At 36.2% G+C, this 15,010-nt stretch overlaps 1 protein-coding gene across 1 annotated transcript in view; it reads right to left on the bottom strand.

Annotated features, from left to right (window-relative positions):
- Positions 1–15,010, bottom strand: part of LOC116175375 (neuroparsin-A-like) — a 24,781-nt gene continuing 9,771 nt past the window's right edge. Inside the window, exons 2-4 of the mRNA XM_031493457.1 lie at positions 1,172–1,273; positions 453–573; positions 1–402 (exon numbers count right to left, since the gene is read on the bottom strand). Of these exons, the coding sequence (XP_031349317.1) occupies positions 280–402; positions 453–573; positions 1,172–1,227 (300 nt within the window). The 5' untranslated portion in view covers positions 1,228–1,273 and the 3' untranslated portion in view covers positions 1–279. The remainder of the gene's footprint in view (positions 403–452; positions 574–1,171; positions 1,274–15,010) is intronic.

Raw genomic sequence — 15,010 nt, forward strand, 5'->3', positions numbered from 1 at the left:
TACAAATAATTTATCCGTGGTTTATATTTTTCCATACTTTTTTGAGATCTCCTTTACAACTCCAGACAAGCAATAAATAGTTATAATCTAATAAAATCAGGTATACTGTACCTAATTGAACACATAAACCAATAATCTAAGGATCACAAGAAGACGCAACATAATATGCGTCCATGCCTGGTAATGACCATAAAAAGTGCAGCTTTTTTTAAAAAATTAAAATATAGCTACATAATACTGATTTTCGAAAGTAACTGAGATCGTCGGCAATCACCGAAACTACGGATGGCACTGGAATGTTTGAGTTGAGCACCCGTGGCATCTCTCGTCCTTTTTGCACATCATTCCATCACCGCATTGTCCTAAGATGCCTAATGGACCGCCGCACCTTTCCCCTGGACCCTGTAAAATTCCGATAATAATGCTGGAAGACGATTTTTGAGAAAACCCACCTTTGCACAGACTCGCCTGTTGCAACTATCTCGCGCCTCACCCCACATACAAAATTCAATAGGCTCCCTTTCGCATTCATCTTCAGTTGCACATGGATTACAAACCCACCTTGCGTCAGTCCTGGAAGAATAACAATTAATTAATTCGTGTCCGGAAATTAAATATCGAGGCAAAAGTTTACGCATTTAGAAACAATATTGTTTATTTAAATGCATAAACAATTAATAGTTCGTTAACTGTCAAGAAGGTTATCGTCGAGGTTTTTTAATATACCCAGAAAACTAGGTGTTTGTTTAATTGATGGTGATTTAATAAAAATTGGGTATTGTTCGTAGACTTTGAGATGTTTATTTCAAAATAATCTGTCGTTATCTGTAGGACTAAATTTAAGATGAGTTTATTGTTGGTTACTAAATATAAAAGTACTCTTCCTAATTGAACAGTAATCCCCCAAAAAATGTCACACACGATAAAATTCGCCGAAAATTTTGGACTAAATTTGATCAATGCCCAAACTTAAGGTTTCTACACGTTATCCCGAATAAATTTCTTTGTGGGTAATAGCAATCCCAATTATTTAAAATGAAAAATTAGTTGTACTTGGTTTCCTAGGACCTTTGGGATTATTATTTCTAGTAATGGTGTAGAAGTTCAATTTAAACATAGACCAATTGAAAAATCGTTAATTAAATATATAGGTGTCGGAAGTAATACTTACATATGGGTAAAGGTAATTAGGATAACTGATAAGGACACGATCGACGAAACCCACATCTCGTTGGGGGCGACAGGAGTGGTGTTGAGATCTCGATATACGAATCTATAAAAAAATGTCGGTTTAGTACTTTGAAAATTTCTTCCGGCGGTCGTTTTAATTGCAACAAATACTTACAGTACGCTTTTTGTAGCGCACAAATTTTAACAAAATAAAATACCTGTTTTTTATTAAATCCGGGATAAATTCTGCTATAGTGATGCTTGTTTTTTACATGGAAACGTACAACACTCACACGACAAAATTTTAAGCACATCTATGCAGTTAATTTGAGAAATAATAATTAAACACAAAACTGTGAATAGCGCAGCACAGAGAAAAGCACACACCAAAATGTCTTTATAATCCAAATCTAAGGCACTGAAGTTCGAACAGAAACTTTTGGCAATTTGAAATTTTTTCCGGGGCGCGTCAATTTAAACGGTCCAATTAATTGCATTGCAAGCGCTCCACGGCTGCACATGCAAGGCAAGTGATGCCCGGGGACTGCTCATCTTTCCTTACTCGTTGACCACTACTTAACCACTTATCAGCAATACATAACAAAATCAAACTATGAGCTCGTGTACTTCACATTAATATGTACTTGTCGAACTTTTTTTAAGTCAACCGCTACTTAAAGAATAAGGAAATGATTAGAAGGAGGTCTTCAAGCGGGGGTTTCGTGTGAATACCGACCGATCATAAGGGAGAAAATTGCACCCTTGTTAGTAAATGTAAGAGTAAATATTTTATTACATAACTAAATATTGGACGTGCTGGTGGCGTTATAATTTCTGGATAAAAATATTTATTCAAGACAAAATAGAAAGGCCTTCAAAATAATTGAAAGTTAACTTTTCTTATCTGGTTCAATAATAAATTATGTAAATTTACATTTTCCAAGTTTGAATGTTATTGTCTGTAATAATAATACATGAACTACTTAATTCTCAGACGGAGGTGCAAAAATATTTTAATATCTCGTGATTCATCTAATGCATCAATTGTTAATAATTTGTTATTAATAATTCAAGGTTACTTTATTTATACGCTTTAAATCATAATATTCCCAAACCTTTCGGGAATTTTTCATATGCAGTAACCATCAACAACATTATCATGTAGCAAGTTAATGTTGTTATTTTTGAGTTGTTTTTCAACGTAAAACTGTTTTCCACTGCGCGGCATTCCTTCCGTATGGCGCATATTTTTTCAATCACCAGGATCATAGAGCAGCGAGGGCACGTTTTAATTAGATTACAGTGACTTTGTGATATCGCAATGAGAAAACGTTGTTTACAGCCCTTGGTTCTAAAAAGTTTGTTGTAGTGCACGAGCACATTTGGTTTTGATTTGTTCAAAATTTCAACGATTCAAGTGAATTTGCAAAGCCTGATTTAAAACCGCACCTACTTAAATAAATAAATAAATAAATAAATAAATAAATAAATAAATAAATAAATAAATAAATAAATAAATAAATAAATAAATAAATAAATAAATAAATAAATATATAAATAAATAAATAAATAAATAAATAAATAAATAAATAAATAAATAAATAAATAAATAAATAAATAAATAAATAAATAAATAAATAAATAAATCAGTTAACCGGGCGAGCATGCAACATAGAGATAACCTCTCAGACTAAGATTGATTATACACGATCATATATCATGGGACTCATCTGCAACACTAGATGTGCAATTCGATAGCCCATCAAACCGAAAGTAATGATGTAATAGTAAAAAAGCTGAAATAATTTGTATAGCAACAACAGCATTGCCACCCTATCTGACCTATACAGTATACATGGATCTTTAATTTCTACTTATCATTTGGTCATTTCCTCTGATATTCCCCTTGGGATTCTAAAATGTTACCCTTGACGTCCGTTCTACACTACACCGAGCTATATTTTATCCTTCATCGGTAACAAAGTTTCTCATATTTTCCGTCTTTTAGACCTGTCGTAGCAAGTTAGTTCGAAACACAAGGAATAGGAGAAAAAATTTACAAAGTTTTAAAAATTTGGTTATGAACTCTCAGTAAGGACCCAAATACAAATCCGAAGAGTTCCCACCTTTCCGGATTGATTCATCCCCTTTTTCCCAAAAAACCACCCCCAATCGGCGCTGGGCGCATTTTTCTCTTCATGCTGAAAACTGCTTATTTTACAAGGTCATTTACGAACGTTGGGTGCGAGATATGCAAAAAATAGTAACAACCATTTTTATAGAGAATTTAATGGAGAATATAAAAGGTTCTACAACATTTTTTCGTAGAAGTTACAGTTTAGGAGCAAAACGCTGAAAAAGATCGCGGGGTCATGATTGGGCATGGTTTTCGTAGTGAATACCTTAATAAGCACATTCCCTAGCAAATCTATGTGTAAAACAAGCAATGGGTTTTCCCTTTCTTTTCCGTAGCATAGGAAAACTTACATATGTACCGCTTCTTGGTATAGCGATAGCAAACGATAAATTACAAGGATTTAGAAAAGCGTGCGCTGTTGTTGCAATTACGGCAGCCCCGGACTATCTGCAAGGTTGCATAGAATCGTTTGAGGAAGAGATGACAGAGAATTAATAGTAGGTACTTTAGTTTCATTTCCTCTTTGCACTTGGGCACTTACTTATAAAATATGAGAGAGGGAAACTAGAGAGTTCCAGTTCAATCTCCAAGTTAAATCGCGCGATTTTAAAAGGATCGCCACAATCAACTAATAGTGGAAGCTTCCGTGCAAAGTTTTGTAAATCGTGGAAAAAAGGTAAATAGTTTGTGGGTCTGAATTGGAGTAGGGTCATATTTTTAAACCGTGAATAAAATTGTGCGAATAGTCGGAAGTAAAATACGTAACGCAGGTGTATATTCCGATAAAGACCATTCGCTTTAGTAAAGCGCGTACATTTACTCAACTGTTAACAATACAATTCATATTAATTTTGCCGTTACAATAAAAAGCTACTTTTAAATTGCGACCATATAGGGTTACACAGGAGAAGCGAATTATCCGTACGTTCGGTGACCCGTTTTCGAAAAAGTCGTACTATAAACAAACCTCGGTCGTAGTTAAACAATTTCGAATGATTTCTGCGAAAATTTAATGTGTTTTGAACGCGGTTAAGCTTCATTATCCTAAAAATGTCCATTCCATACAGTGAGAAACAATTGAGAACCAGTAACAAAACGGTTCACCCTAAACGCGATCTAGTTTCCGATTTTTCTTGGAGGGGGCCCTTTTGAAGGGAGGGCCGTACCATTTGTAACTTAAATAAAACACCGTTCTCGGCGATATCTGTAACACACTTTACTTTTTTTTAATTGCATAAAGTATTGGTGGGTTATCTTTAAGAACGTATGCGTATATTGATATTTTTTGCAATTTTAAGAAATGCCTACTACGGTGACAAGGTATTTAGGAAGTTGTACTACTGGTTTTAGTGTCTTAATGAGTTGACCCAAAAAACTTGGTTTTTATCAATATTATAGATATTGAAACCAACTAGAGTTGAAATCATTGCAGTACTGAGTAACTTAAATGTAACCGGTGGTCCCATAGCGGTTTTCAAAAATTTGGTTTTGAATTTGTACTTTTTTCAACATAGGAAATTTCACGCATATACCGCTTCATAGCGAACGTGAACAAAAGTATGTCTGGAAATAGAAAGCGATAACAAGTGCATTTTCGATATAAAACGTTTACTAGGTCGTATAAAGGGGGTTTTCGGCAGAAGACGGTAGACTTTCAAAGAGCTAGCACGTATTATTTGTGTGTGAGAATTTTATTTTCGTTCTAAGCTTGATTTCGTGAGTCGAAACGTACATTTTAATTCTAGGCTAGTTTTCGTGAGCGGTCTTAGTGAACTTAAGAGCGCGTGCCTGTACTAAATTGAGGAGCGACCACGTACATATACCACGTATTGAGAAATATCCTCGCCTATGCGAGGTGTACGACGTGGAGAAACATTTAAACAAATTTGGATTTGGGACAAATTGCGAGTTACCGGCAATTTTATGTGTGCGAATAAACAAATTACAGTAAATTTCGGTGCGAAGAACAACTTGTAAGCCTCCTGAATCGTACCAAGCATTTTTTTACGGTTGGTAAAATATACGTGAAGGAACGTTTTCACATCGTAGAACCGCTTTTCAAATAAAAACGGGATTGAATAAATTGACAAAAATTCATTGTCATAAACAAAGAAGTGTTTACGGATCGCCAAATGTACGTCTGGTTAAAAGCAAGAAAGTTGAGTGACGTCTCTGGACAGCGCCTTGAGCGATATTTAAAATGTGCGGCATACGGTAGGAAATTTACAGACACGTTGGTGCATTTATCCGCAATGAAACCTAGTAAATAAATTGGGTAAAATTAATATCAGCAGAGCGGAGCATTGGCATTTTATTCCTTTGCAGCTTTTCTCTCTTTCTGCGATTTGGTTTAATTTCTTTCATGTGCTTTGGAATAAATGTTTGTCGTTCTTAATAATTAATTGTGTGTTTATTCGAATCCATTGTGCGACCCAGATAGGGCTTTCATGTCAGATTTTTCTTTTCGTGACCAAGAATTATGTCAGGTGTCAATAAAATTTGTATAGTTAATTCTTTGGAATTTTCGAAAGTTGATTGAGGCTTCCAAATTATCAATTTAAAGTTATCATTGACATTTTTCATTGAGACCGGGCCTGGACGTCTACGAGGAAAATAATTACAACTCTAAATTTAAAGGTTGTTTTGTTTTGAGCAGGACAGGTGGTTTGTGAGTGGCGCACTGACCGCATACCATTGCAAACAGCAATATATTTAACGTTACAGAGAGTATGACATCAATACCATATCGCAATTAGACACGTTTTTTGAGTATGAAAACAATATTGATGGAAACATTCTATGTTTCTTATTTTGAATTGTTTCAAGTGGGTAATCTTTACAAACAACGTGACAATCAGGTAATTTGGTGGTAATCAGTATACATTATTTTTAAACATTCATTTCAAACAGATAAACTGACATTATAGTCACACTTATACTCAACATCAATCCATCCAGTATGGTGTTGATTCGCCAACAAAAAGAAAAACAAAAATTAAAACATAGAGAAAGAAAGAGTTGGAACAATACGAGAAAAAATAAAAAGAAACTATAACATAATACTGAAAAAGGACAACATATGTGGTGTACAAAACTTTAAATTTATTTGGTTTTCCCTTGTCTTGCGCAGTTCAATTTTATTTTATTTTGTGGAAAGAGAATTTAAAATGTATGATTTGATTTGTAATCTTCGAACAATAAACACGTATTTGAACCAGCAGAACATGATCCTAACGAGCCGGATTTGTATTACTTATTACAATTGTAATAAGCGTTAATCATTACGCGAAGTATTTGGATAATCATTACGCGAAGTGTATTTCTCGTTCTAGCTCTTGCTCGTATATTGTTTAGTTCCTCGCATCAAAATAGCCGTCCAGGTGTTGCAGTCACGCAAGGCCACTACGAAGATACCGGCCAACAAAACATTTCGTCCTCGTCTCGTTATCACCAGAAGTTCTATCCAACAGCACGATAAGTCCCAGGCTTATTCTTCACGAGTGATTAGGAAGTTGCAAGAGTTTACTTCATCACTAGCAGTAGCACCATCGAATACGCATCAACATAAGGTCAGATCATTCCTTTTTTTACATTATTATTTCCTTATCACACGTACCTGTCTTTACCATGCCGAATAAAAAAGAACAACTTTCAGTTTCAAGTTTGGAGCTAAGCGCAACTCTAATTGAAGATTTGCAGCGATTAAAAAACAAACGCTCCTATTTAAAAAAACAACTTACCATTTTGCAAAATTATTTAGACGAACCAGATTCTGACAGTTGTAAGAATAAGGTTCAGAAACAATTCGAAGTTTGCGAAAGGGCTATTGATTCTTTTGAGTCATTTTTGGAAAGCATATTCGATGCTGACCATGACGATTTGTTTGATGAGTTTTTTTCAGAAAAGTCCGAGACGGATACATTTTTCGGCGTCTTAAAGACTAAAGTTATTTCAAAATTTGGCAAAGATAATCCGTCCACAGATACGGACACTTCTCCTATCGAACGCAAATTGGCACGCTTGCCTCGTATTAATTTAACATCATTCTCGGGAAAATACGAAGAATGGTTAAGTTTCCGCGACTCCTTTCACTCTCTAATCGATTCGAATAAGTCACTAACAACAATTGAAAAATTTCAATATTTAAAAGGTGCTGTAATTGGCGAAGCAGCAGCCGTCATAAAATGTTTGGAAACATCTGAGACTAATTATGATCAAGCCAAAGATTTACTAAAAAGTAGATATGAAAATAAACGCGTCATTATCAGTAATCACATTAAAGCTCTTTTTGAATTGCCTGTAGTTACAAGAGAATCGCACGATAATTTTCGCAACATGCTCGATTCCATTTTGCAGCACACACGTGCGTTAAAAGCAATGGGTCGCCCGGTAGAAGGTTACGATGACTTTCTGATTTATTTAATCACATCAAAATTTCCATTTTCGACACGTAAGGAATGGGAAGATAAGGGTAAGGTTTCCGAATTGCCTACTTTACAATTACTAACGGATTTTTTGCTGCAAAAATGTCACACTTTAGAAACAATAAACGCAAATGAAGTTACTTTTCATCCAAATAAACAAATTGCCTCTCATAATATTAAACGTTTCTCGAATAGTGCAAATTGTATTCTCAATACAAACATTTACTGTAACATTTGCAAGAAAGCTGATCATTTTGCCAGTCAGTGTCCAATTTTGTTGGATTTACCTGTGAACAATCGTATTTTAAAGGTTAAAGAAAGAAATTTATGTATAAACTGCTTAAGGATAGGTCACAAATCAAGAGAGTGTAAATCTTCCCGATGCAAAAAATGCAATGGTGCTCACAATACCATTTTGCACATAAACCCTAACATAGGACATTCAGAAGGCCAATCTAGTAACCAGCCAGCGGCTGTAAATGTAACCGTTGAATCTTCTTCCTTGCATTTATCTAATTTAACGCATGTACCTTCCAACGTGGTTTTATCAACATGCTTACTACAGATCAAAGGTAATGACGGGGTTTTTATAGATGCACGTGCAATACTGGATTCTGGATCTCAAATTAATATTATATCCACGAAATTGTGCAAAAGGTTGGGATTAATATCAAATACAGTTGAGCTATCTATAACAGGCGTTTGCAACAAGTTTACAAAATGTAATCATATCACAACGTCACAAATTAGGTCAAAATATGGCAATTTCTCTATCAATTTAAATTTGTATGTGTTAGATTATATCAGGAGTTATTTACCCACGAATTTGTTCAATAAGATTAACGTAAATTTACCTCAAAACACTTTCCTCGCGGATCCTGATTACAATATGGGCGGTGAAATAGATCTACTTATAGGGGCGGAAATATTTTACGGTTTACTTTTAGATGGGATAATTCACGCACAGCCAAAAGGATTAATATTAAAAGAAACAGTTTTCGGTTGGATAATTTCAGGTAGCATATCAGCTCCTAGGCCAAATAAATTAGCCTCGTGTAATTTAACTACGTTGCAAGAGTTAAACAAAAAGATCTCGGCATTTTGGGAAGTTGAAAGAGTTCCTAATATTCAAATAAGGTCCTTCGAAGAACAAAGATGTGAAACGCATTTTCAAAAAACAATTACTCGTGATTCCAGTGGTAGATTTGTAGCGTCTCTCCCTTGGACGACGAACCCAAAGTTGTTAGGGCATTCGCTAGAAATTGCTAAAAAAACGTTTTCTAAATTTAGAGCGCAGGTTACTAAATCACAACGAGGAAAAATTAGAGTACGATAAGTTTTTGTGTGAGTATTTGCAATTAGGTCATATGCGCGAAATGGGAACCATTGAAAACGCGAATGATGGTTTTGGTTATTTTTTGCCACACCACGCAGTCTATAAAGCCGATAGTTTAACCACGAAAACAAGGGTTGTTTTCGACGCGTCTTCAAAAACGTCTACGGGCGTCTCGTTAAAATGATCTTTTAATGACTGGCCCGGTAATCCAAAGCGATTTATTTAGTATCTTAATTAGATTTCGATTCCACAAATACGTTGTAACTGCAGACATCAGCAAGATGTATCGGCAGATATTGATTAATCCCGATGACACAAAATTTCAACAAATTTTGTATCGTTTTGAGCACAGTGAGCCGATAAAGGCATTTGAATTACTTACATTAACTTATGGGACGCGACCGGCATCATTTATTGCAACTCGATGTTTAAAAGAATTGGCTCTAGCAATTGAAGATCAACCGCGAATTCAGAAAATTATCATGGAAGATTTTTACATGGATGATCTTATCACAGGGGCGGATAACCCCCAAGAATTAGTCTTTATCCGTGATAAGGTAAATCATATACTTTCGGAAGCAGGATTTCATTTACGCAAATGGGCGTCAAACAATCCAGACGTTTTAAATGGGTTTCATATGACTAACGTCACAAATTTAATATTGAACCTTAATCACGATGAATCTTTAAAAACATTAGGGGTAGGGTTCATTTTAGCTAACGTCTCACAAATCTTTGATCCCTTAGGTCTTGTAGGTCCAGTCACGGTTATGGCAAAGCTGCTTATGCAGGACATTTGGAAATTACGCATTGGTTGGGATGTGGAGCTCTCGCAAAATTTAAAGCATCGTTGGGAGGAGATTTCAAGTCAATTACTTACCATTGGGGTAGAAAAATTACGCGATGCGTGGCAACAGATCCTACCTCCAGTTTAGAATTACACGGATTTTCAGACGCCAGTGTAAGGGCGTACGGTGCCTGTATCTATATCAGGGAAATTTTAGTAGATAATTCGGTACGATGCCAACTGCTATGCGCTAAATCACGTGTAGCGCCGCTGAAAACTTTAACTTTGCCAAAATTAGAACTATGCGCTGCTCTACTACTAACTGATTTAGTTGATAAGGTTTTAAATTCATCGCGAAAAGAATTTGCACGAGTTATATATTATTGCGATTCAACAATCACTTTGTCTTGGATAAAGGGTTGTCCAAGTAGATGGAAGGTTTTCGTTGCTCACAGAGTTGCAGATATCCAATCTAAATCTAACATCAATAATTGGGTTCATGTTCCTACGCAAGACAATCCTGCCGATATTATTTCCCGTGGATTATTACCGAAACAGTTGTCCAGTAGCAAATTATGGTGGAGCGGTCCTAATTTTTTACTAGACCCTAATTACTCGCCTACTATATTTTATCCCGATGAGATATCAATGGAAGCAAGGGTTTTAGTCGCATGCAAAAATATAAACTTTCAACAATTCTCAGATTTCATTTTTAATAAATTTTCTACGTTCGAAACCCTTATAAGAGTAACCGCATTCTGCAAACGTTTTATAAACAATTGCAGAGATAAATCGAAAAAAGTGGTAGGTAAATTATTACTATTGGAAATTAATGAAGCAGAAGCGACGCTTGTGAAAATGGTACAAGAAGAATCCTTTGGGGATGAAATTAGGTTATTAAAACAATCCAAAAATTTGAACTCTAATTCGCCCATTTTATCGCTTAATCCGTTTTTGGATGGCGATATTTTGCGTGTGGGAGGAAGGTTACGTCATTCTGACTTAGCGTTCTCGAAAAAATTTCCAATATTATTGCCGAAATCGCACGCATTCACAAACCTAGTTATTCGAAATGATCACATCAAAGCACTTCATGGTGGTGTGCAAACAACACTGTCGCAAATTAGACTACGGTATTGGCCGATACATGGCAGAAGCGTAACTCAAAAAATTCTTAGACAGTGCGTAGTATGCTTTACAAATAAACGAACTCCTTTTAATTACAAAATGGGTGATTTACCCAAAAGTAGATTGGCAATTGATCGTCCATTTGCTAAAGTGGGGGTGGATTATTTTGGGCCATTCCTTATAAAGGAGGGTGGTAGACGCTCAAAACGTACTTGTAAGGTGTACGGTTGTGTATTTGTTTGCATGCTAACAAAGGCAGTTCATTGTGAGGTGGTAGAGAGTTTAACTACCGAGGCATTTATTGCTTGCTTTAAAAGATTTATTTCGCGACGAGGATTATCAGCAGAAATATTTTGCGATAATGCGACCAATTTTGTTGGTACAAGCAATGAGCTTCGGGAATTGTATAAATTTTTAGAGAGTGAAAAGAACGCAGAAATAATTTCAGATGCAGTTTTGCAATATCGTGTTAAGTGAAATTTTAATCCACCAAAAGCGCCTCACTTTGGTGGTCTATGGGAAGCTGCGGTAAAATCTTTTAAAAATCACATTTACAAAATCGTGGCTCACGCAAATTTGGAATTTATAGAATTTTACACTTTACTTATCGAAATTGAAGGTGTTCTTAATTCTCGGCCGTTAATTCCTATGAGCTCAGATCCTAATGATCTCGACTTTCTCACCCCGGGTCATTTCTTAATTGGTGACCACATGCGTGCTTTACCAGAACTTGATTTAAGCGAAGAAAAGCCCAATCGTCTGTCTCGTTGGCAACGTATTCAGCAGTTGCGGCAGCAGTTTTGGAAGAAGTGGAGTAGAGATTATGTCCAAGAGCTCCAAAGGCGTCAAAAATGGAAAAGTCCGGGAGGTACGACTCTTACCGTTGGTCAACTTGTGCTTCTTCAAGAAGACAACGCTCCGTCACGTCATTGGAAATTGGGTCGTGTCACGAAAGTCCATCCTGGTCCAGATAACGTTGTGCGTGCGGCAACAATTAAGACGTCACATGGTGAAGTAAAACGACCATCAGTGCGATTTTGTGTGTTACCAACAAATTAACGAGCTGTTAGTAGCTTGATGTTTTGGAATATTTTTTTTAAATTATTGTTGACTGTATGAACATTAATATTTTTTTTGTGATGTCATTTGTAGCGGCAACTTAGTAATCAATTGTTTAAGTTATGAATAATATTTAGTTGAAATACTTACCTATGTTAAATATTTCAAGGGGGCCGACTATGTACAAAACTTTAAATTTATTTGGTTTTCCCTTGCCTTGCGCAGTTCAATTTTATTTTATTTTGTGGAAAGAGAATTTAAAATGTATGATTTGATTTGTAATCTTCGAACAATAAACACGTATTTGAACCAGCAAAACATGTGGAAAGTGTAAAAGTTTATATCGAAGTAACTGACTGAAATGGGAGTACGAATTATGGAAGACCACGATATTGCGTTAGCCATACTATCTGTCTGCGCCCAGACAGAACTTGTAATGGAGAAGATGTCAAAACTAAAGGGTTCCAAATATAGACAACAACTTGACACAACAAGAATTTTGCGATTGGTGGTAAAAGATGTTCTTAACGCTTAACGTCAATAGTATTCGATGTGCCACCAATGAAAAATGGGTAAGGCAACCCTCCTATTGGATGCACGGGGAACGCGAGATCAGGGAAAATTCTTTGCGTTTTACCTACAAACTGTCATGCACGAATGCAGATTTCTTCACTTAAATCGTATGCAGATGGACGAGTACCTACTAATGAATATTACGGTTATGGTATCGGCGAAGGTTTTTGTTAGGAAAAGGGCACTTACGCGGTGAGGAATGATAAAGAACAAAATTTTTCGATTATAGTCGCCATATACCTAATCATTTTGGACGAGTGGCTGCTTAAAAACGTCAATAGTTATTAAATCGTTAGAGAAGAGAAATCGCAACCATACTGCGTTGTGACTTTGTAGTTGTAGCTTTCGCCTGCATATTTCGTTTGATAAAAATTGTAAACAGCGAGCCACGAACGAGTCGTAAAGTGCGATTGATGATTATTGCAAACTGATTTATGCCGTCGTAACTTCGAATCTCGATCATTTTGATTCGTGGGCAGAACATAACAAAATCCCTGTCCGTTATTTCGCGCAACAACTTTCAATAAATCTTCGGTATTAAAAGACCACTGACATTTGTACCATCTAGTACACATCACACTTCTATTTATAACCGCATAAATGGGCATACTTCAACTTAAGACATATTAACGCTAAATTATTTTCGTTTTCATTGCAAGGATGGTGACAATGATTGATGGACAAATAATTATTTTCAATAAAAGTGGCTAACAATGTGGGAGCAAAATTAATTCCAATTTGGTGGACTAGACGATCGTAAATTACTTTCGTCCGTAGATTATTTAACACCTAGTATGTGTTAACATCGCTATGCCGTGGAGTTTATCTGTTTTTTCAATGTAAAAAATCCAAAGGGCAAAGATTAGATTGTAGTTAATAACAGACACAGTGACCTCCTGTAAATGAAATCGTGGCAGACCGAGACCTCATGGGATATCTATTTACAAAAGGTTCCGGATTAACAGTGGGTACATCAATAATAATAATGTATATTAACTATGACAGATTACATAATTGTGCCACTTTTGGTTTTCAAATCATCTGTAAAAGAGCGAGCCAATTGAAAGAAATACAGTCAGTCAGCTACCGGTTACCATCGTCAGTGGCGTACTTATCAGGCGGACTTTTTTCTCAGGCTTATCAGAAGTTTGGTGCGTGTGACGAAATTGCATTGCACGTGCCATTGATACGTTCCGTACTAATAAAAATAATGGAATTGTAATAAAAAAATATGTTACAAATAACCGACAAATTAAGGTTTGACATACCACATTTGTTTTAAATAATTTTCCTATTTCTACATAATTGTTCTCATCTAATTAAATGATTTTGGAACCGTGTTTATCTGCTTACTCGATTAAGGTTTATGTGGAGAAGCTTGATGCTGTGATTGAGTTTTCAGTAGGAACATCATGTTAACTGGTCACCGAAAGAAAAAGACGCATAGCATCACTCCTGAATAGTCTAGCAGCTACATAGAATAAATCCAAAATACCTGACGCCCCAGGAATAATTCGCCAGAAAGAAAATTCGCCCCTGGAATATTTGTTCCGAAAAATTCGCCCCCGGAAAGTTCGCACTCGGAATATTTTCCCCGGAAAATTTGCCCTCGACAGATTCCCTCTTGAAAATTTGCTTTCGCAAGATTTGTCTCGAAGTAGTCGTTTTCGGAAGATTCTTCCCTGGAAATTTCGGTCAGGGAAAATTCGCCCCCAGAAGCATTGGTCGTAGGATTATTCGCGCATGGAGAATTTTCCGTTGCTATAGTGATGCGATAAGGTCGAAATATTGGATGCGTTTCAGGGAGATCTATCACTTTCCGTTTGTTGGGAGTAGGTACCCTCTTTCGACACTGCGTTCGCGAGATAGGCACATTTGAAGTTTTTAGCGTAACACAACGAAGTTGAGGTAAAGCTTATGTGCTCGTGTTTCCGTCCGTCCGTCCGTCCGTCCGTCCGTTCCATCGAGATCTCGGCCCCTGGGCCACCTAGAGACTTCGGGTTTTCGCTAATTGATAGCTGTTATGGTCTATATTTGCCCATTTCGATCAGTTTCATTTAACTCCATATTTTGCGCAATGCCAACTTTCATATTTATGGAGATATTTCTTTGAAATTTTAACCACAGATGCTTCTAGTAAAGGCAAACATTTCGCATATGGTAAAAATTATGTGGACATGCGCAGTGACTGCGCAATGCCAACATTCTTATTTATGGAGATATTTCTTTGAAATTTTAACCACAGATGCTTCTAGTAAAGGCAAACATTTCGCACATGGTAAAAATTATGTGGACATGCGCAGTGACTGCACAGACTGCTCATAGCCAACTTTCTTATGTGTGGTAAGTTCTTTGAAACTTTATTTTACTTATTTAACCCCTCTCTTTCTCTGGAC

The sequence above is a fragment of the Photinus pyralis genome, unplaced genomic scaffold, assembly GCF_008802855.1.
Source record: "Photinus pyralis isolate 1611_PpyrPB1 unplaced genomic scaffold, Ppyr1.3 Ppyr1.4_LG1, whole genome shotgun sequence".
Taxonomy (NCBI): Eukaryota; Metazoa; Arthropoda; class Insecta; order Coleoptera; family Lampyridae; genus Photinus; species Photinus pyralis.